At 39.5% G+C, this 15,934-nt stretch overlaps 1 protein-coding gene across 4 annotated transcripts in view; it reads left to right on the top strand.

Annotated features, from left to right (window-relative positions):
- Positions 1-1,186: 1,186 nt before the first annotated feature.
- Positions 1,187-15,934, top strand: part of LOC133622397 (protein phosphatase 1 regulatory subunit 12B-like) — a 24,004-nt gene continuing 9,256 nt past the window's right edge. For 2 of the 4 annotated variants that reach the window (XM_061985137.1, XM_061985127.1), the window contains exons 1-3: positions 1,194-1,690; positions 13,210-13,226; positions 15,120-15,246. In XM_061985137.1, the coding sequence (XP_061841121.1) occupies positions 1,589-1,690; positions 13,210-13,226; positions 15,120-15,246 (246 nt within the window). In that variant the 5' untranslated portion in view covers positions 1,194-1,588. Of the gene's footprint in view, positions 1,691-13,209; positions 13,227-15,119; positions 15,247-15,934 lie in introns of all 4 variants that reach the window. The other 2 variants (XR_009817770.1, XM_061985121.1) reach the window with 2 other exon arrangements.

The raw sequence follows: 15,934 nt of genomic DNA, 5'->3' as shown, positions 1-15,934 counted from the left end.
AATTAAACCCCCAGTATTCTATTTTGCGTCCTCTTCTACTGATGTTTTAGCTTAAGATGCTTAAGGAATTGCTAAAAGAACACGGCCTTAGCTTCAGAGACAAAGCGGTTCGGTTAATTTCTCCATTGGGATCTAATTGGCCGTCTGCAGCTTCTTCGTCAAGAGAATCCAAATGCAAAATCTTGAATCGGAGTCGTCTTGCAAAGAAGCCACGTTTGTCCAAACTAGTGTAAAATTCAGTCACCTATTGTATGTAATTTTTTGCCCATAATGTTAACCATATCCGTTTTTAATTAATCATTGCAAACATTTGCAATTAAGTGATCAAAATAATATTTGACACAGCTTTATCCACACTGTCTATGCGGGGAAATCGGACTCCAGTTCTGCAGATGACGTCCCACCAAGAGGGGGCGGCATATCAAAAGGGGGAATTCCAATTACAGTTAGTTATCCATCAATCAAACAACTAATTGATGTTATTGGAAATGACTGGCAGATTCGTTTTCAGGAGTGAAAAATACATGCACTTTACTTACCGGGACGGCGTGGCGCAGTTGGGAGAGTGACCGTGCCATCAACCTGAGGGTTCCTGGTTCAATCCCCACCTTCTACCAACCTCGTCACGTCCGTTGTGTCCTTGAGCAAGACACTTCACCCTTGCTCCTGATGGGTCGTGGTTAGGGCCTTGCATGGCAGCTCCCGCCATCAGTGTGTGAATGTGTGTGTGAATGGGTGAATGTGGAAATAGTGTCAAAGCGCTTTGAGTACCTTGAAGGTAGAAAAGCGCTATACAAGTATAAACCATTTACAAGTTCTTGTTAGTGAATTTTCAATCATCTGGACGCTAAGAGTGCCTCCGTGCACTCTGCAGTCACTATGCTGTCCAATCAATGAAGAAGCTTTATACTTGATTTTTATTTATATAATTGGATGCATTGTAAAAATTATGAGCAACTGAATACTTCCTCTCCGTCACCTGGCAGGTAAGACTAGAGTAACTCAGTATATCGGCTGTGGACATCGCCTCAGGTGACCTTCTTAACCTTCCTGGAAGAAACTCATGCCTCTTGCTTGTTGCTCCGCCTGCTCCGCGCAGGCCCGTGCTTAAATGGACAATTTTAGGCCTCAGTGGCGCGTCCCTGTGCAGAGCCACTGGCAGGATGCCACAGAACGCTTGGTGGACAAGCGAAGCGGAGAGGAGAGTTGGGAGGGCGAGCGAGCCATGAAAGGAGGTGGAGGAGAGAGAGAGGAAGGCAGATGAAGAGAGAGTATAACTTTGGGGGAATCGCAGGAAGAAGGCAGCACAGGAAGAAGCTTTTGGCTGTTTTCTTTTGTTTGTTTTCTCCATGTAAGTGGAATCTATGTTGACAGGCTAAAGAAAATGAGCCATTGTGCCGTTTCGGTCTTTATCTAACTGCTGGCTTCACTGTTGAAGTTTGGAAGAAGACGAGGAGCACAAAGTCTTTCCAAAGTAGGCTCACACCTGTTTTCCCTGAGGATTCCCTGGAGCGCCATCATGGGCTGTGGCGCCTGAGGGAATCTTTGCATCTGGTGTTCTGGAAGCAAGAGAAGCTTTAGGAAGGAGATGTCATCCTACTTCACGCGTACTAAAGACCTGACTCGTACCAGGAGGTCACTCACCGACTCACCGCCATCCTCTCCATCCCCTACTGACAAAAGCTTCCGAGTAAGAGCGTTTCTTCCTGAGAAGTACTTCTTTAATATGTTTTGGTCATGAACACTGTGAAAACAAATCTCTGTGTTGATGTTCTTCTCTGTCAAATCAATGCCCATCTCCTTGGTAAAGGTTGTTTATCCAGAATGTGTTACTGGAGCATTAATAGACTTGACAGGGGATTTAACGGCTTTTTAATCCCTGAAATACAACATTATCTGCATAATATTTGTGTCTTCGGTGCGATGTTTATTAATTTTTGTTACGATCCTGTCAGAACACATTAATGTTCTGATTTTTTTTTTTTTTTTACATCGCTTCATAGTTAAACATGACGCACTAAACTTTGTGAAAAAAGAAAACTTTCCACTTTGTAGTTTCCTGTTATTTTCCCCACTCTAAATTGGCTATTCTCAGTGGGCTTCTGTGTTTATGTCCGAGCATCTGCGCGACTGTTAAAAAGACAGAGGAATTATCCACCACAGAGTTTGTTTGCTGGAGCAAAGTCGTTGTCTTTTGTTTTTGTTGCAGACAGTTATTAATTCACCCCCCCCCCCCAAAAAAGTGAGCGAAAACATACGCATTCCTTTTCCATGATGGATGTCCACTGTCAGTTGCAAATGAGAGAGGATGTGAAGCATTGATTGGTGCAATATTTAAGCCTCAATGTTGTTATGAGACTTTGGGCCGCCTGAGTAAAATCAGGAAGAAGTATGAACTTATTCAAATCATTAGAAATGCAGTAGTACCTCAATTTATGTTCTTAATTAGTTCTGTGACGCAGCTTGTGATAAAAAAATACTCAAATCAAATACTCAAATTTCAAATCAACATTGAAATTAATTGAAATCAATGTATTTGTTGCTTTATAGTCCCAAAACAGCACAATTTCAACAATTAAAACGCCTTTTAAAATGGAAAAACACACTTTTAGAAAACAAATACTGTATAAAAACAATACGATAAAACATACTACTAACAACTACAGTAGTTTTATGAAGTGATGTAATAATAATGTACAGTCTTTACCTTGGAGAGTGGACATTGGTTTTTCCTGTCAAACACCCCATCAGCAGCTTTTCCATATTTTCGTGGATAAATATTATTTGTACATTTTCAGCTGATGTTAGACTCATTCTGCTTCAGCATGGTGCTGAGTAGCAGTGATACACTCAAATTGCCTCACCAAGTCGTCTACATGCTCCGTCATGTTTTGGTGATTTATTCATTTAATTCAAAGAATATTATTGACTTCTTCTTTTCAGCACGGTCCTTAGGGATGGGAGTCAAAAACCAACCGGTTCCGAGTGTATCGATTCCTTGGAATCGCTTGCAAATTTTTCAAGCGATTCCCTTATCGATGCCACTGGTTGGGGATGATGTCATCACGCAACATGCTTAGTGAGATCAGAAAGCAAAATGGTGCTAAAGTTGACTAGATTTTCCAAAAAAAGATTGCAACAGCGCTACTTGTATTGACTGTAAGGTTGCTACTTCTTCAGGGGGTAGCAACATACTAGCAATATGCTGAAATATTTGAACAATATTTGAAAGTTGCGGTTTTAACCACTCTTATCTCATCCCAGCAGCAATATCGCTAGCATGTCATCTGCCGTTAATACAACAAGTACTGACTAACACTGCCTATTAGGTTAGTGCTATTATCTGCTAAATTGAAATGAATGCCTTCTCACTCAGATGAGCAAGACGAGAGACAGATTATCATTGGCTCCGAGGCGGGCAGAAAGTACAAGCTTCATATTCATGTCTGCCGCCCAGCGCTATAGCGTCTCCTTTCATCGCGACGGGGAAATTTTACGAGCAGTGACTAAGTTTGCGATTTAAAGCTTGCACCCCTTTGCCACAGTGCTCCTGATTTTAAAGAAGCGAATGTTCAATCGTAGTCGGAGAAAAGTTGCATGTTTTCCTTCAACCACATTTTCACTCAGTCGTTTCCATCATTCAGGTGAAACTCATAAAATTAGAATATCGTGTAAAAGTTCATTCATGTCAGCAGTTTAACTTCAAATGTGAAACTAATATGTGATATTACCTCATTGCATGCAAAGTGAGATGTGTCAGGCTGTATTTGTAATAATGTTGATGATCATTGGCTTACAGTTTTTGAAGACCCCACATTTTCAATTGTTAAAGTTAAAGTACCACTGATAGTCACACGCACACTAGGTGTGGTGAAATTACCCTCTGCATTTGACCCATTCCCTTGTTCCACCCCCTGGGAGGTGAGGGGAGCAGTGAGCAGCAGCGGTGGCCATGCTCAGGAATAATGTTGGTGATTTAACCCCCAGTTCCATGAGGGAGTTCATGGGTCCCATTTTTAAAGTCTTTGGTACGACTCGGCCGGGGTTTTAACTCACAACCTACCGATCTCAGGGCGGACACTCTAACCACAAGGCCACTGAGCAGGCTTGTTGTGATGTTTTTGACGTCACGTCCGGCTCACGTCCCGCCCAATGGTGGTGGTCAACTCTGTTCTCAATGAGCACTTGGCGCTGTTTAGCCTTTCTCGAAGAAAAAATGCCCTACGCCTGTGTCGTTTTCTTCTGTACAAATCGTTTAAATCGCAGAAAGGATAAACGTTTGTTCAGAGTTCCTCAAGAGGAAATCAAAAATGGTGAAAAAGTGCAAGATTTGTAAAAAGGACGACAAGAAAAGCATGCAGCTCACACTCCAGTCCAAAGGAGCGGAGTCAAAGAATGCATGAGTTTGCGATGATCACTTTGTTAAATGTGATAAAATGGCAACCAAGGTAATCAAAAAGGTCAACCAACGAACGAGATTTCTCTATAGAATCTCCTCTCTGGTCAACAAAAGCACCATGAGGATTCTGGCGAGAACTCTCGTTCAACCCTTTTTCGGTTACGCATGCACCTCCTGGTACCCTAGCACCTCCAAAACCCTCAAATCTAAACTCCAAACATCCCAGAACAAGCTAGTCAGATTACTTCTAGACCTCCACCCCAGATCCCACCTCACTCCTACCCACTTCTCCAAAGTGGGCTGGCTCAGGGTGGAGGACAGAGTAAAACAACTTGCACTGAGCCGAGTCCATAAAATCCGCTACACCTCCCTGATACCGAAGTACATGTCAAACTACTTCCTTAGCGTAAACGACCGCCATAACCACAACACCAGGGGGAGCTCCACTAACCACGTTAAACCCAGATTCCGAACTAACAAAGGTCTTAACTCATTCTCTTTCAATGCCACATCAATGTGGAATGCGCTCCCAACAGGTATAAAAAAAAGTGCATCTCTATCCTCCTTCAAAACCGCAATAAAAGTTCACCTCCAGGCAGCTACAACCCCAAACTAACACCCTCCCTGGATTGTAAATAATCAAATGTAAACAATCAAATGCAGATAATTTTTCTTATGCCTTCTGATCTCTCTCTCTCTCTCTCTCTCTCTCTCTCTCTCTCTCTCTCTCTCTCTCTCTGCCCACTACTTGCTGTCCATATCCTACCAAGTCAGACCTACACTGTTTCAATATCCATTTCTCTGTTCTCAATTGTTGATGACTAATGATAACAACCAAACCTAACCCCCCCCCCCCCCCCCCCACCACCACACCCCGGATAGTAAATAATGTAAATAATTCAATGTGATTATCTTGTGTGATGACTGTATTATGATGATAGTATATATCTGATAGTATATATCTGTATCATGAATCATAGTTCCAGAACTATGATATAAGTTGAAAAACTTATTCGAGTGTTACCATTTAGTGGTCAATTGTACGAAATATGTACTTCACTGTGCAACCTACTAATAAAAGTCTCAATCAATCAATCAATCAAAGGTTTTTTTGATATACTTTTAACGTTTATTATTTTCCATTTAATTATTATTTTGATATTATTTGTAGTTCTTAAACACATGTTTGCCACGGCTGTTCCGAAAAGCACCAACTCAGCGAGTCCAAAGAAAAGAAAGCAAATGTGAGCAAAACCGAAAAGTGTTATGCTTTTAACAGAGGCAATAATCATGAATGAAGAGTTCAGCTTATACACAATGTAGACATCTATGGTTACATTTTTATAAAAACAGGAAAAGTACAACTTGTAAATGGCGTGTGCAACAGCACAAACGTGGCTGTAGACGCATGAAATGCAACCTTACCCCAGCAAAAATTATGCATATATGAGAGCCTTGATACCAACTTCTTTGACCCAGCCACACACAAAGAAGTTGTAGACCTCCATGCTTTTACAAGTTTTCATCAGTTTTGTCCTGTAGAATGGCAATACAATCGTTGAATATGTTTGAGAATGCGACCGACATATAATACTTGATACCACTCAACAAATCTTTTTTGATAAAGTATAGGGATCTAGTTTGATTTTTTTGCTCGTATCTGTTTTTTGCAGCAAGATTTAAGCCTCTTTTTTACTCAGATAGTTTGCGGACTGCTTGCTGTACAACAGCCACTTACCACTGGTTTTCACTTCCGGGAAGAAGTCACATGTCGGAATAAAAGCTATCCATGGTTTTCATAAACTGTAAGCCATAATCATCAAAATTAAATCAAAATATGGCTTATAATATATTGTTTTGCATGTTATGTATAACATGCTTTCATCTTGTAAATCTAAACAAGTGTGTCACCGATATATTTTCTAGGGAGATGACAAAAGATTCTTGAACTGTTTAAAAATGTTCATATAAATGTTACATTCTTGAGTATTTTCCACACGTTATATTTTTTTAAATTCTACAAAATATGTATTTCTTACATTTATTTTCAAGTAGTGTTTTTTTCTAGGATATGTGCCTCCTAAGACCTTACTGTAGGCTTTGTAAGGTCATGTTAGCTCTAAACTAAACACAATTTATGCTAATCTACCTTTTTGTTGTCTTTTTTTCCAAATAAGAATCGATAAGAGAACAGTTAAAGAACCGAATCGTTAAACAGAGTCGAAATTGAAATCAGAACCGGAAAAATCTTATCAATTCCCATCCCTAACTGTCCTTCATACTTCACAACAAAGGCGCTATAGCTATAGGCCAGGGGTCGGCAACCCAATATGTTGAAAGAGCCGTAATGGACCAAAAATACAAAAAACAAATCTGTCTGGGGCCGCAAAAAATTAAAAAACGTATATAAATCTTATAATGAAGGCAACACATGACGTAAGTATCTATATTAGCTATAATACCTTACTATCAAAATGACTAAGTGTTGCAGGCTGAAGCAAATCTTCGTTGACAGAAATGTTGAAATGTAACATTTATTCTACACATTTTTACAACATTAAAAACTATTAGTAAATCAGAGGCTAATCAGAAGGTGACATAACTTCTGGAAATTACTGGCTTTTAATGGCCAAAGGTATACATGCGTGTGTCCAAGTTAAAGGATACGGCAGGCTGTCTTCTTTTAATAAATTGATTACAATCTTTGGCAAGCTAGGTAACGTTTGCTGTGGTCTGGAACAACATGGGACACCAACAACTATCTGAAATGCAGCCAATATTACATACAGATAATGTGTCATGAAACATGCAAAACTGAATCATATACAAAGAGGATAAAAGTGAAGAATATTAAATTAGCTCAAATATACCTACAAATGTGGCATAATTATGTAATATGTACATTCAGCTAGCCTAAATAGCATGTTAGCATTGATTAGCTTGCAGTCATGCACTGACCAAATATGCTTGATTAGCATTCCAACGAGTCAATAACATCAACAAAGCAAACGCACAGCATAAAACGTTTGGTGGACAAAATGAGACAAAGAAGGAGTGGAAGATGTAAACACACTACGGTGAGTTCAAGAACCGCCGAAAGTAGTTGGACAAAACGATGTTCACCAAATACTCTCATCAGTGAAGCATACACACAAACATATTAAACAGTGAGCTTTCTAACAATTGGGAAAGTTTGTCCTCAAACAAAAAACAACCATCTTTTTCCAGTTTCAATCCTTTTTTAAAAATGCTCCAGGGAGCCAATAGGACGGCACTAAAAGGCCGCATGTGGCCCGAGAGCCACGGGTTGCTGACCCCCGCTATAGGCTAACGCTAGCGAGTAAGACGAAATATTTTGGGCGGTTCTTACAGGGTTCACTGCGATTTTTGTCACACCAACTAATAGCACGGATGCTTGTAACTAATATTTTAATAAACTTTTTTAATTGGAAGTTATTTCACAGGTGTCGATATAAAAGGGTGATATGACATTACTTCCATTGTAAAAATGGTCCCCCTATTTTTCCCTGCCCACCAACCTCACCCACCCACAAGAGGGCACTCACAGAAAGACCTTCAGTCAGAAATGTGAAGAGACTCAAGTTTTTGCTTGCAATTTAAAGCATAATATTTAGCTGAGAGACAGCCTTAATCTCAAAATACTCTTAACTTGGGGCACTCTTAAATTGAGGTACCACGTACATCATTCTCCACAGAGCTGTGAAGAGTTGAAGACTTTATGAGACTAGTGTCAGTCACTTCCAGGGTTGGGGATTAGGAGGACAACTGGGGGATGTTTTGGAGGCTTGGGTAAAGCGAACAGACATATTCCCCAACAAAAAAATACAACCCGTTCATAAGGATACATGCACTTCAGGCTAGAAGCATTAGAATGTTTGACACAGCTCCCGATAAGATTGCGTAAGTTGTCATATTGTTGGTTTATTTGGAGTATTTACATATGTAACCGTGGTCAGGGGCGGATTTAGGATTAGAAAAGAACTGGGACATAGCCCAGATGAGTGATGGATTGTTTTAACATAAAAAATACGACATACCAACTTTCAAATTCTGACTGCCTTAAAAGCAGACAAAAACACTACATTTACATTTACAATTTATATGCTTTAACATAGCAAAATTATTAACAACCAAAATTGTTTGGATTCTTCCAATGTAAGCACGCACATAATATTAGCTGTCATTCTTTGGACATACCTCTACTGACTGTAAGCTAAAATGTAATAAACCAGCAGAGTGACATTTTCAAACAGGATTCCCAAAAAGGAATCATCACCCGTTTCATCACGGCCGGTGTTGTTGTCAAAAACATCATAATATTCGCGTTCACGGTCTTCTCATGCGTAGGTCTCAGGCAGGTGCCTTAGTCAAGCTCCTGAAAGGTTATTTCTTCTGTATGCGGGCTAAATTCAACGATTTGGTGCATTTGCAAACAGCTAAAATGATGTACGAAGCAAACTATAACCTGCGACCCAAGAATGTACAACAATTCTTCTCAACAAAAGAGGAGAAATATAACCTTAGAGGAAAATGTAATTTAAAACATTTGTATGCTCGTACAACACTTAAAACCTTCAGCATATCTGTATGTGGAATTAAATTATGGAATGGATTAACCAAAGAAATCAAACAAAGTACCAATATGATTCACTTTAAGAGACTGTTCAAACTACAAGTGTTCACAAAGTACACAGAACAAGAATTATGATGAACATCTTGAACTCTTTTTTTTCCCTTTTTTTTTTAATGAGACAAAGAGTATTTATGTATTTAATATTTGTTTGCTTACTATGGTATATTATTTATTTATTATTTATTTGTTCACTGTTCTGTTACAGAGAACAAGAAAATTGGATAAAATTGCTATGGTAGGAAAAGGGGTAGGATTAAATAAGCTCTGCTTCTTCCTACTCCTTTTTGGATGTGCTGTAATGAAACAACTGGAAATATGTGATGCATTACATTGTATCGCATGCATGTTCGAAATAAACTGAAACTGAAACTGAACATTATGCAGCTGCTGCCTCTCTGCTGGATTTAGGTACTGCACGTTACTTCCGCAAGTCCCCCCCCTCAAAAGTACATTTCAGATTTAGGTCTATTCAGATAAAATCCATCCCCGAAATCCTGACCCTTCTGCTCAGGCTAGGCTCAAACCAGGGTCCGCAAATTATTGCCGATTGAGAGCTACTCAAGGAGGACTAGCCAAAGAGCTAAAGACACGGGCTGTCAACTCATTATCCAGCACAACTATTAAAGTGTCAGGAAGTAAATCTTTGTGTATTTTGTGGCCCTGTACATAATTTCGTATTTTAGTGCAATTGCACCCTGGGCTGATAGTCAACTATATTATGGCAAGGTATTTAACCAGGGGTCCGCAGAGGGATTGCATGGTGGTCGTGACATTTTTGGTTGATTAGACTTTTTCTTATTATATATTTCTTTAACATATACGTTAGGTCAGGAAAAAACACAGAGGCTATTTCATCCCTACCAGCCTGTTTCACAAGTTTCCCTGCTCTTCAGGGGATGAGCACTGTATAACGGATAAACCACAGAAACCTCAACTATATGTCTTTAACATATATTTTTTTAAAGTTTTCCCACAAATTTAAATGTCTTGAAACACACATTAATATTGATCCAGTGTAGTTTAGAAATGTCAGTAACATGGCCAGCCTACTCACTGTACTTTCAGGTTTTAAAGAAAAAAATCCAAGTTAGCATTTGCGAGCTAGGGATTAGCAGTGCTCGCTGCCAGCTGGAGATTAACGTGCTTGTTACCACCTAGCGATTAGCAGCGCTTTACTTACTTATTAGAATAGCTTAGTATTGCACAATAACAACATACCTTTGGGACCAGTTTAATTTAAAACACAATTGTTTACACAATACTTAAGTAGGGGATCCTCGCCTAGGTTGGAAAATGTTGAAGACCCCCTGCACTAGTCAGGAACTGCACAAACGGTGCAACACAAAAATTACAGCACAACAAACACATTGCACAACACAAAGAGCAACTTGCGTCAAACAAGCTGAAGTGTTAACACATTTAGTCATGTGGTCTGAAGTGAATACTTTGTGCGGTCCAGCCTTACCCAGACTCCCCTAGTTAAATCGAGTTTGAGACCCCTGGTATAAATGTTACTTAAGTTAAGCATCTATATTATAGTATTTACAAGGGCTGTCAAATGATTAATTTTGGAATTTGGATTCATTATGATTAATCACAGGTGATTACTTGCTTGCATGATTCAAGTTTGCTTAAGAAAAGACCATATTTGTACAAAAATTATATTTTATTGTCAGAATGTCATCTGTTTGCACACAACTTGGTCACAGTTTTATCTAAAGTTTTTTCAGATTGTACGTTGGAGTGGAATTTGCTAGCGAGCACACCAATTAGAATCACCTCACACCAATTAGAATCACCTCACACGTATGCCTCGAACTGACCGTATAGGTTAAGGTTAAAAAAAAAAAAAGCTTGTGCCGTCCAAATAATTTGCATGATTCATCTAAGTATGCACATGATTTATGCCATCATTTTTTTGTGATTAATCACATCAGTTAACTCGTATTTACCTATTGCGACTTCGCCACTGTCCATCATTGCACATGAGGTCAAATACATCGCCTAAACTCTGATTCTGACTGAACTCTAATCCAGTGTTTTTCCCAAAAAAAAATTCAAATTTTTTCACTGAAAAATGCGAAGGCACACCACCAGCAGAAAACATTAAAATATGAAACTCAGCAGCCGATATTGACAGTAAAAAGTCGTTCTCGCAAGTGTTGGATATGAATTCAAACCATAACCAACCATGTATCACTATAGCTCTTGTCTCAAAGTAGGTGTACTGTCACGACCTGTCACATCACGCCGTGACTTATTTGGAGTTTTTTGCTGTTTTCTTCTGTGTAGTGTTTTAGTTCTTGTCTTGCGCTCCTATTTTGGTGGCTTTTCATGTCTTCCTTTAAGCGCTATTCCTCCCACCTGCTTTGTTTTAGCAAACAAGACTATTTAAGTTGTTGCTATTCTTCTTTGTTGATTGTCATGTCATGTACGGATGTACTTTGTGGACGCCGTCTCAGTTCCACACGCTGCAAGTCTTTGCTGTCGTCCAGCATTCTGTTTTTGTTTACTTTGCAGCCATTTCAGTTTTAGTTTCGTTTTGCATAGCCTTCCCAGAGCTGCAATGCCTTTTCTTAGTGGCACTCCCCTTTTGTTTACTTTTGATTTAAGCATTAGATACCATTTTACCTGCTGTCGCATGCATATTGTGATCACGACAATAAACCATGTTCCCGACATCTACAAAAGCAATTAGTTACCTGATACGGAAGAATATAACACGGTTACTCTGCTCTAGACAGCACCGACACTCAACAACGGCACAATATTTGCATATTATAATTACTGGTTTGCAAAAAATATTTTTAACCCAAATAGGTGAAATGACATAGTCTCCCACGGCACACCAGACTGTATCTCACAGCACACTAGTTTGTACTGTAACTCTTCTCAACATAATCCGATGCACACATATTTGACTTGTTTGAGGTTGCCAATGAGACAAATTTGTACTGAGCATGCCTGTTGGAGGTAGTTGGAGCAGAGTGAGTCTTACTCTTGTTTTCATACTTCTGCTATGGAGAAAAAAGGCACATTCTGGCAAAAAACGAATGAAGTGAGAACAGTGTGGTCTTGAGGATAAATGAACAATACAGCATTATCTGCTGCCCTGTGTGTGTGTGCCTGTGTGTGTGTGTGTGGTGTACCACGCCACTGAATTTAAACGTCCAATTATAAACCCCCAAAAACCTTTTACTGAGGTTGTGCTGTAAATCTCCTCAATAGCTTTCTTCTGTCTGACATTGAAAGATTTAAAGTGTGCGGGGGCTCTCTGGAGATGTGGAGGTCTGTGTTTGGTCAACTCTCTTCAAACACATGACCACATAAGGACACGCAGCGCTGGCTCGGTTGTGTAAACACGTGCTAACTAATACCTCCTTGGACGCCGTGTACGATATCCCGGAGCATGTGAATAAATGTTAGCACTTTTGCTTCAGACGTCAATTCCTCCCCTGCAAAGCGTGTGCGGTTAACGCCATCTCCAGTGCGCCAGTTCCTTGGCGTTCATTGCCAACAGAAGGTGTTTGTGGAGGGTTCATAAGCCCACAGCTGATATTGCAGAAAAGATCAAGGATCAGCAGGGCTTTCACTTCGGCAACTAAATGCTCGTAAACATCCACGTATGTGTCAGGTTTACAAGCTACTGGTGGCAAGTTCTACATTTTCTTTGTTGGGCAGTGGAAAGTCGTAACATCAATATCCCTGACAGATTTTTGAAGACGTAGCTTCTAAAAGCATTGCTGTCACTGAAAACATACAACTCATCTGAAGGCATGACAGGCCTTGAATTCCTTTGTGAAAAGGAAATAAATTCCAAATGAGATCACATCAGGCTGTTTGGCAGCCATGTTTGCTGCACCAGCAAAAACCATTCCTGGTATAATATGCACAACAATCTGATTACTTCTGATGATGTCGTCTTAGTGCACGGATTAATCGGCTACACCGGCAAAGTATGACCTGCCTGAACGGCAAAGTGCTGATGTCCATTCAGGATGCTGTGCATGCTGTGATAATTCACCTGGGGCCGCTTGTCTCAGAATGGAAAATATGTGCTCTTTAATCTCACAGATACATCTGGAACCAAGCACGCTAAATTGTTTCCAGTGCATTTAATGAACCCCAATTCAATTGTTTCACTTTTGTTTTTCAGCATGACAGACTGTCAAGGTAAATCTTTTTTTTTCTCCTCTTCAAAAAGCTTAAAATTAAACCTTTAATTAGTGTAAAAGTTGACATTGTTACAATACACTTTTTAAAATCTCTTTCAAAGATTTATATTGACAATATGATATACCGTATTTTTCGGAGTATAAGTCGCACCGGAGTATAAGTCGCACCTGCCGAAAATGCATAATAAAGAAGGAAAAAAACATATATAAGTCACACTGGAGTATAAGTTGCATTTTTGGGGGAAATTTATTTGATAAAACCCAACACCAAGAATAGACATTTGAAAGGCAATTTAAAATAAATAAAGAATAGTGAACAACAGGCTGAATAAGAGTACGTTATATGACGCATAAATAACCAACTGAGAACGTGCCTGGTATGTTAACGTAACATATTATGGTAAGAGTCATTCAAATAACTATAACATATAGAACATGCTATACATTTACCAAACAATCTGTCACTCCTAATCGCTAAATCTAATTAAATCTTATACGTCTAGTCTCTTACGTGAATTAGCTAAATAATATTATTTGATATTTTACGGTAATGTGTTAATAATTTCACACATAAGTCGCTCCTGAGTATAAGTCGCATACCCGGCCAAACTATGAAAAAAACTGCGACTTATAGTCCGAAAAATACGGTACATAAATGCAATTGTATCTGATATGAATGTTTTTTTTTAGTATTTACTAGGGATGTAACAATATCAAAATCTCTATTATGGCCACGGCACGGCATTGTTGCAGTATTGTCAAAAACATAAAGATGACTTGGTAAAAATGCCGTAGTGTGTAAAATGAAGTGGCAGGAATGTTAGGGATAAACACATTCAATGTAATTGTACACCAATATAATGCTGAAATTATTTGAACCTATTTATTATCATATCCAGGTATTTTTTTAAGTGCAGGAACATCCAGTGTTTCAAGTAACATGCAAATATAAAAAAAATACTGTCAGTTTTAACCTTCAACGTCCTGAAAAGCAGTGTCCTGTGCAGTGGATATTTTTGTGTTAGTGTTGAGAATGCAAGTTATTAGGTTGTTAACTGACAATGTAACTTTGCATAATGTAAATACCTCACATGTTTGGCCTCGCTGGCTTCTTGGATTCTCATCGAGGTTATTTTCTGGGTGATGGTTCATCAAGTCACTACTTACACTACTTGTATGGTGTGTGCACTGCAAACTTTTTTTTTTGCATATCCACGCTACCACATGAAGAGTTATGCCAGAAGGAAATAGATTTAAGATTCAATCATTTGTTGTCATTATAACAAAATGTAACGAGATTACATTGGGTCATCAATCGACATTGGCATAGTGCAACTCCATGCGCAATTCTATAAAGTGCAGTGAATGTAAACAGCGGAATGGTAATAACACACAACGAACAACATGGCATATTGATTGATTTATTGAGAAGTTTATTGACATCTTAAAGAATTGAATCCATGTAATGTGTACTGGTATAGTACTACCACATGTGGGATATCGAAACAGTCGGATCTAAAATATGTCAGAGTTTTATTTTGCAGAAAATACCTGCTTGTATACTCATTCATAGGACCGATGAGAGACCTCTATTGTTTTTGTGTTCACCGTTAAACCAAAATGCATCCCTACTTCTGATTTAAACTCCACAGGAGGGTCCGCAGGGGACCATAGTAGATGTAGTTTACTGATCAAACCGGCCCACTCAATAGCGCCAGAAAAAAACTACACTGGTGGGAGTACTCCAAGTTCTCATTTGATACGCCACATTCCACGACATTATTGCGAGCATTTTGAAACCAAAATATCGTTACATCCCTACGATATACGTCTTTGCTCTCTGACAATCAGTAAAGATTACAAATAATAATCTGGTCTGTGCTGCATGTAGGTATGACTCCAGTGGAGATAATGTGGCAGACAAATTGGGGCGGACCAGCTCCTACACCCGCAGAGAGACCAGACTGGCTTCTCTGAGCAAGCAGGAGCAAGACACCACGAGCAAAGACTATAAGAAGGTGACTTTTTGCAGGGTTTCAAATTCACGTGTGAGCTGGATAGTTTCCCAGCTGGTACAAGGGCACCGAAAAACAAAAGCATTTACCCATTCAAGAACTCCTTCATTGCGCACTCCATCCAGCTGTGTAATCACTCGCCATACAGCAATAGATGATATCTGTCTATTACCTGACCGCTCTATGTTAGCTACCTCTCTTTGTTTATAATGTATATTTTCTGCTGGATCGACTCTCTATTTTGTGCTGCCATTTTTTTTTCTGCAGCTGTTACAAATACTGTAATATTGTACATGGTAATTGGGATTTCAATCAACCAATCAATCAACGTTTACTTATATAGCCCTAAATCACAAGTGTCTCAAAGGGCTGCACAAGCCACAACGACATCCTCGGCTCAGATCCCACATCTGGGCAAGAAAAAACTCAACCCAATGGGATGACAATGACAAACCTTGGGGGGACCGCAGATGTGGGTGACTGGTGCAATGGACGTCGAGTGGATCTAGCATAATATTGTGAGAGTCCAGTCCATAGTGGATCTAACACAACAGTGTGAGACTACAGTCCATAGTGGTGACAGCAGCGAGGAGACGTCCCCAACTGATGCACAGATGAGCGGTCCACCCTGGGTCCCGACTTTGGACAGTTAGCGCCTCATCTGTGGTTTGTTATATGTTGTCATCTGATT

Source organism: Nerophis lumbriciformis, linkage group LG01 (assembly GCF_033978685.3).
Source record: "Nerophis lumbriciformis linkage group LG01, RoL_Nlum_v2.1, whole genome shotgun sequence".
Classification (NCBI taxonomy): Eukaryota; Metazoa; Chordata; class Actinopteri; order Syngnathiformes; family Syngnathidae; genus Nerophis; species Nerophis lumbriciformis.
The sequence above is the reverse complement of the archived record's forward strand: the minus strand, read 5'-3'. Positions and strand labels throughout refer to the sequence as shown.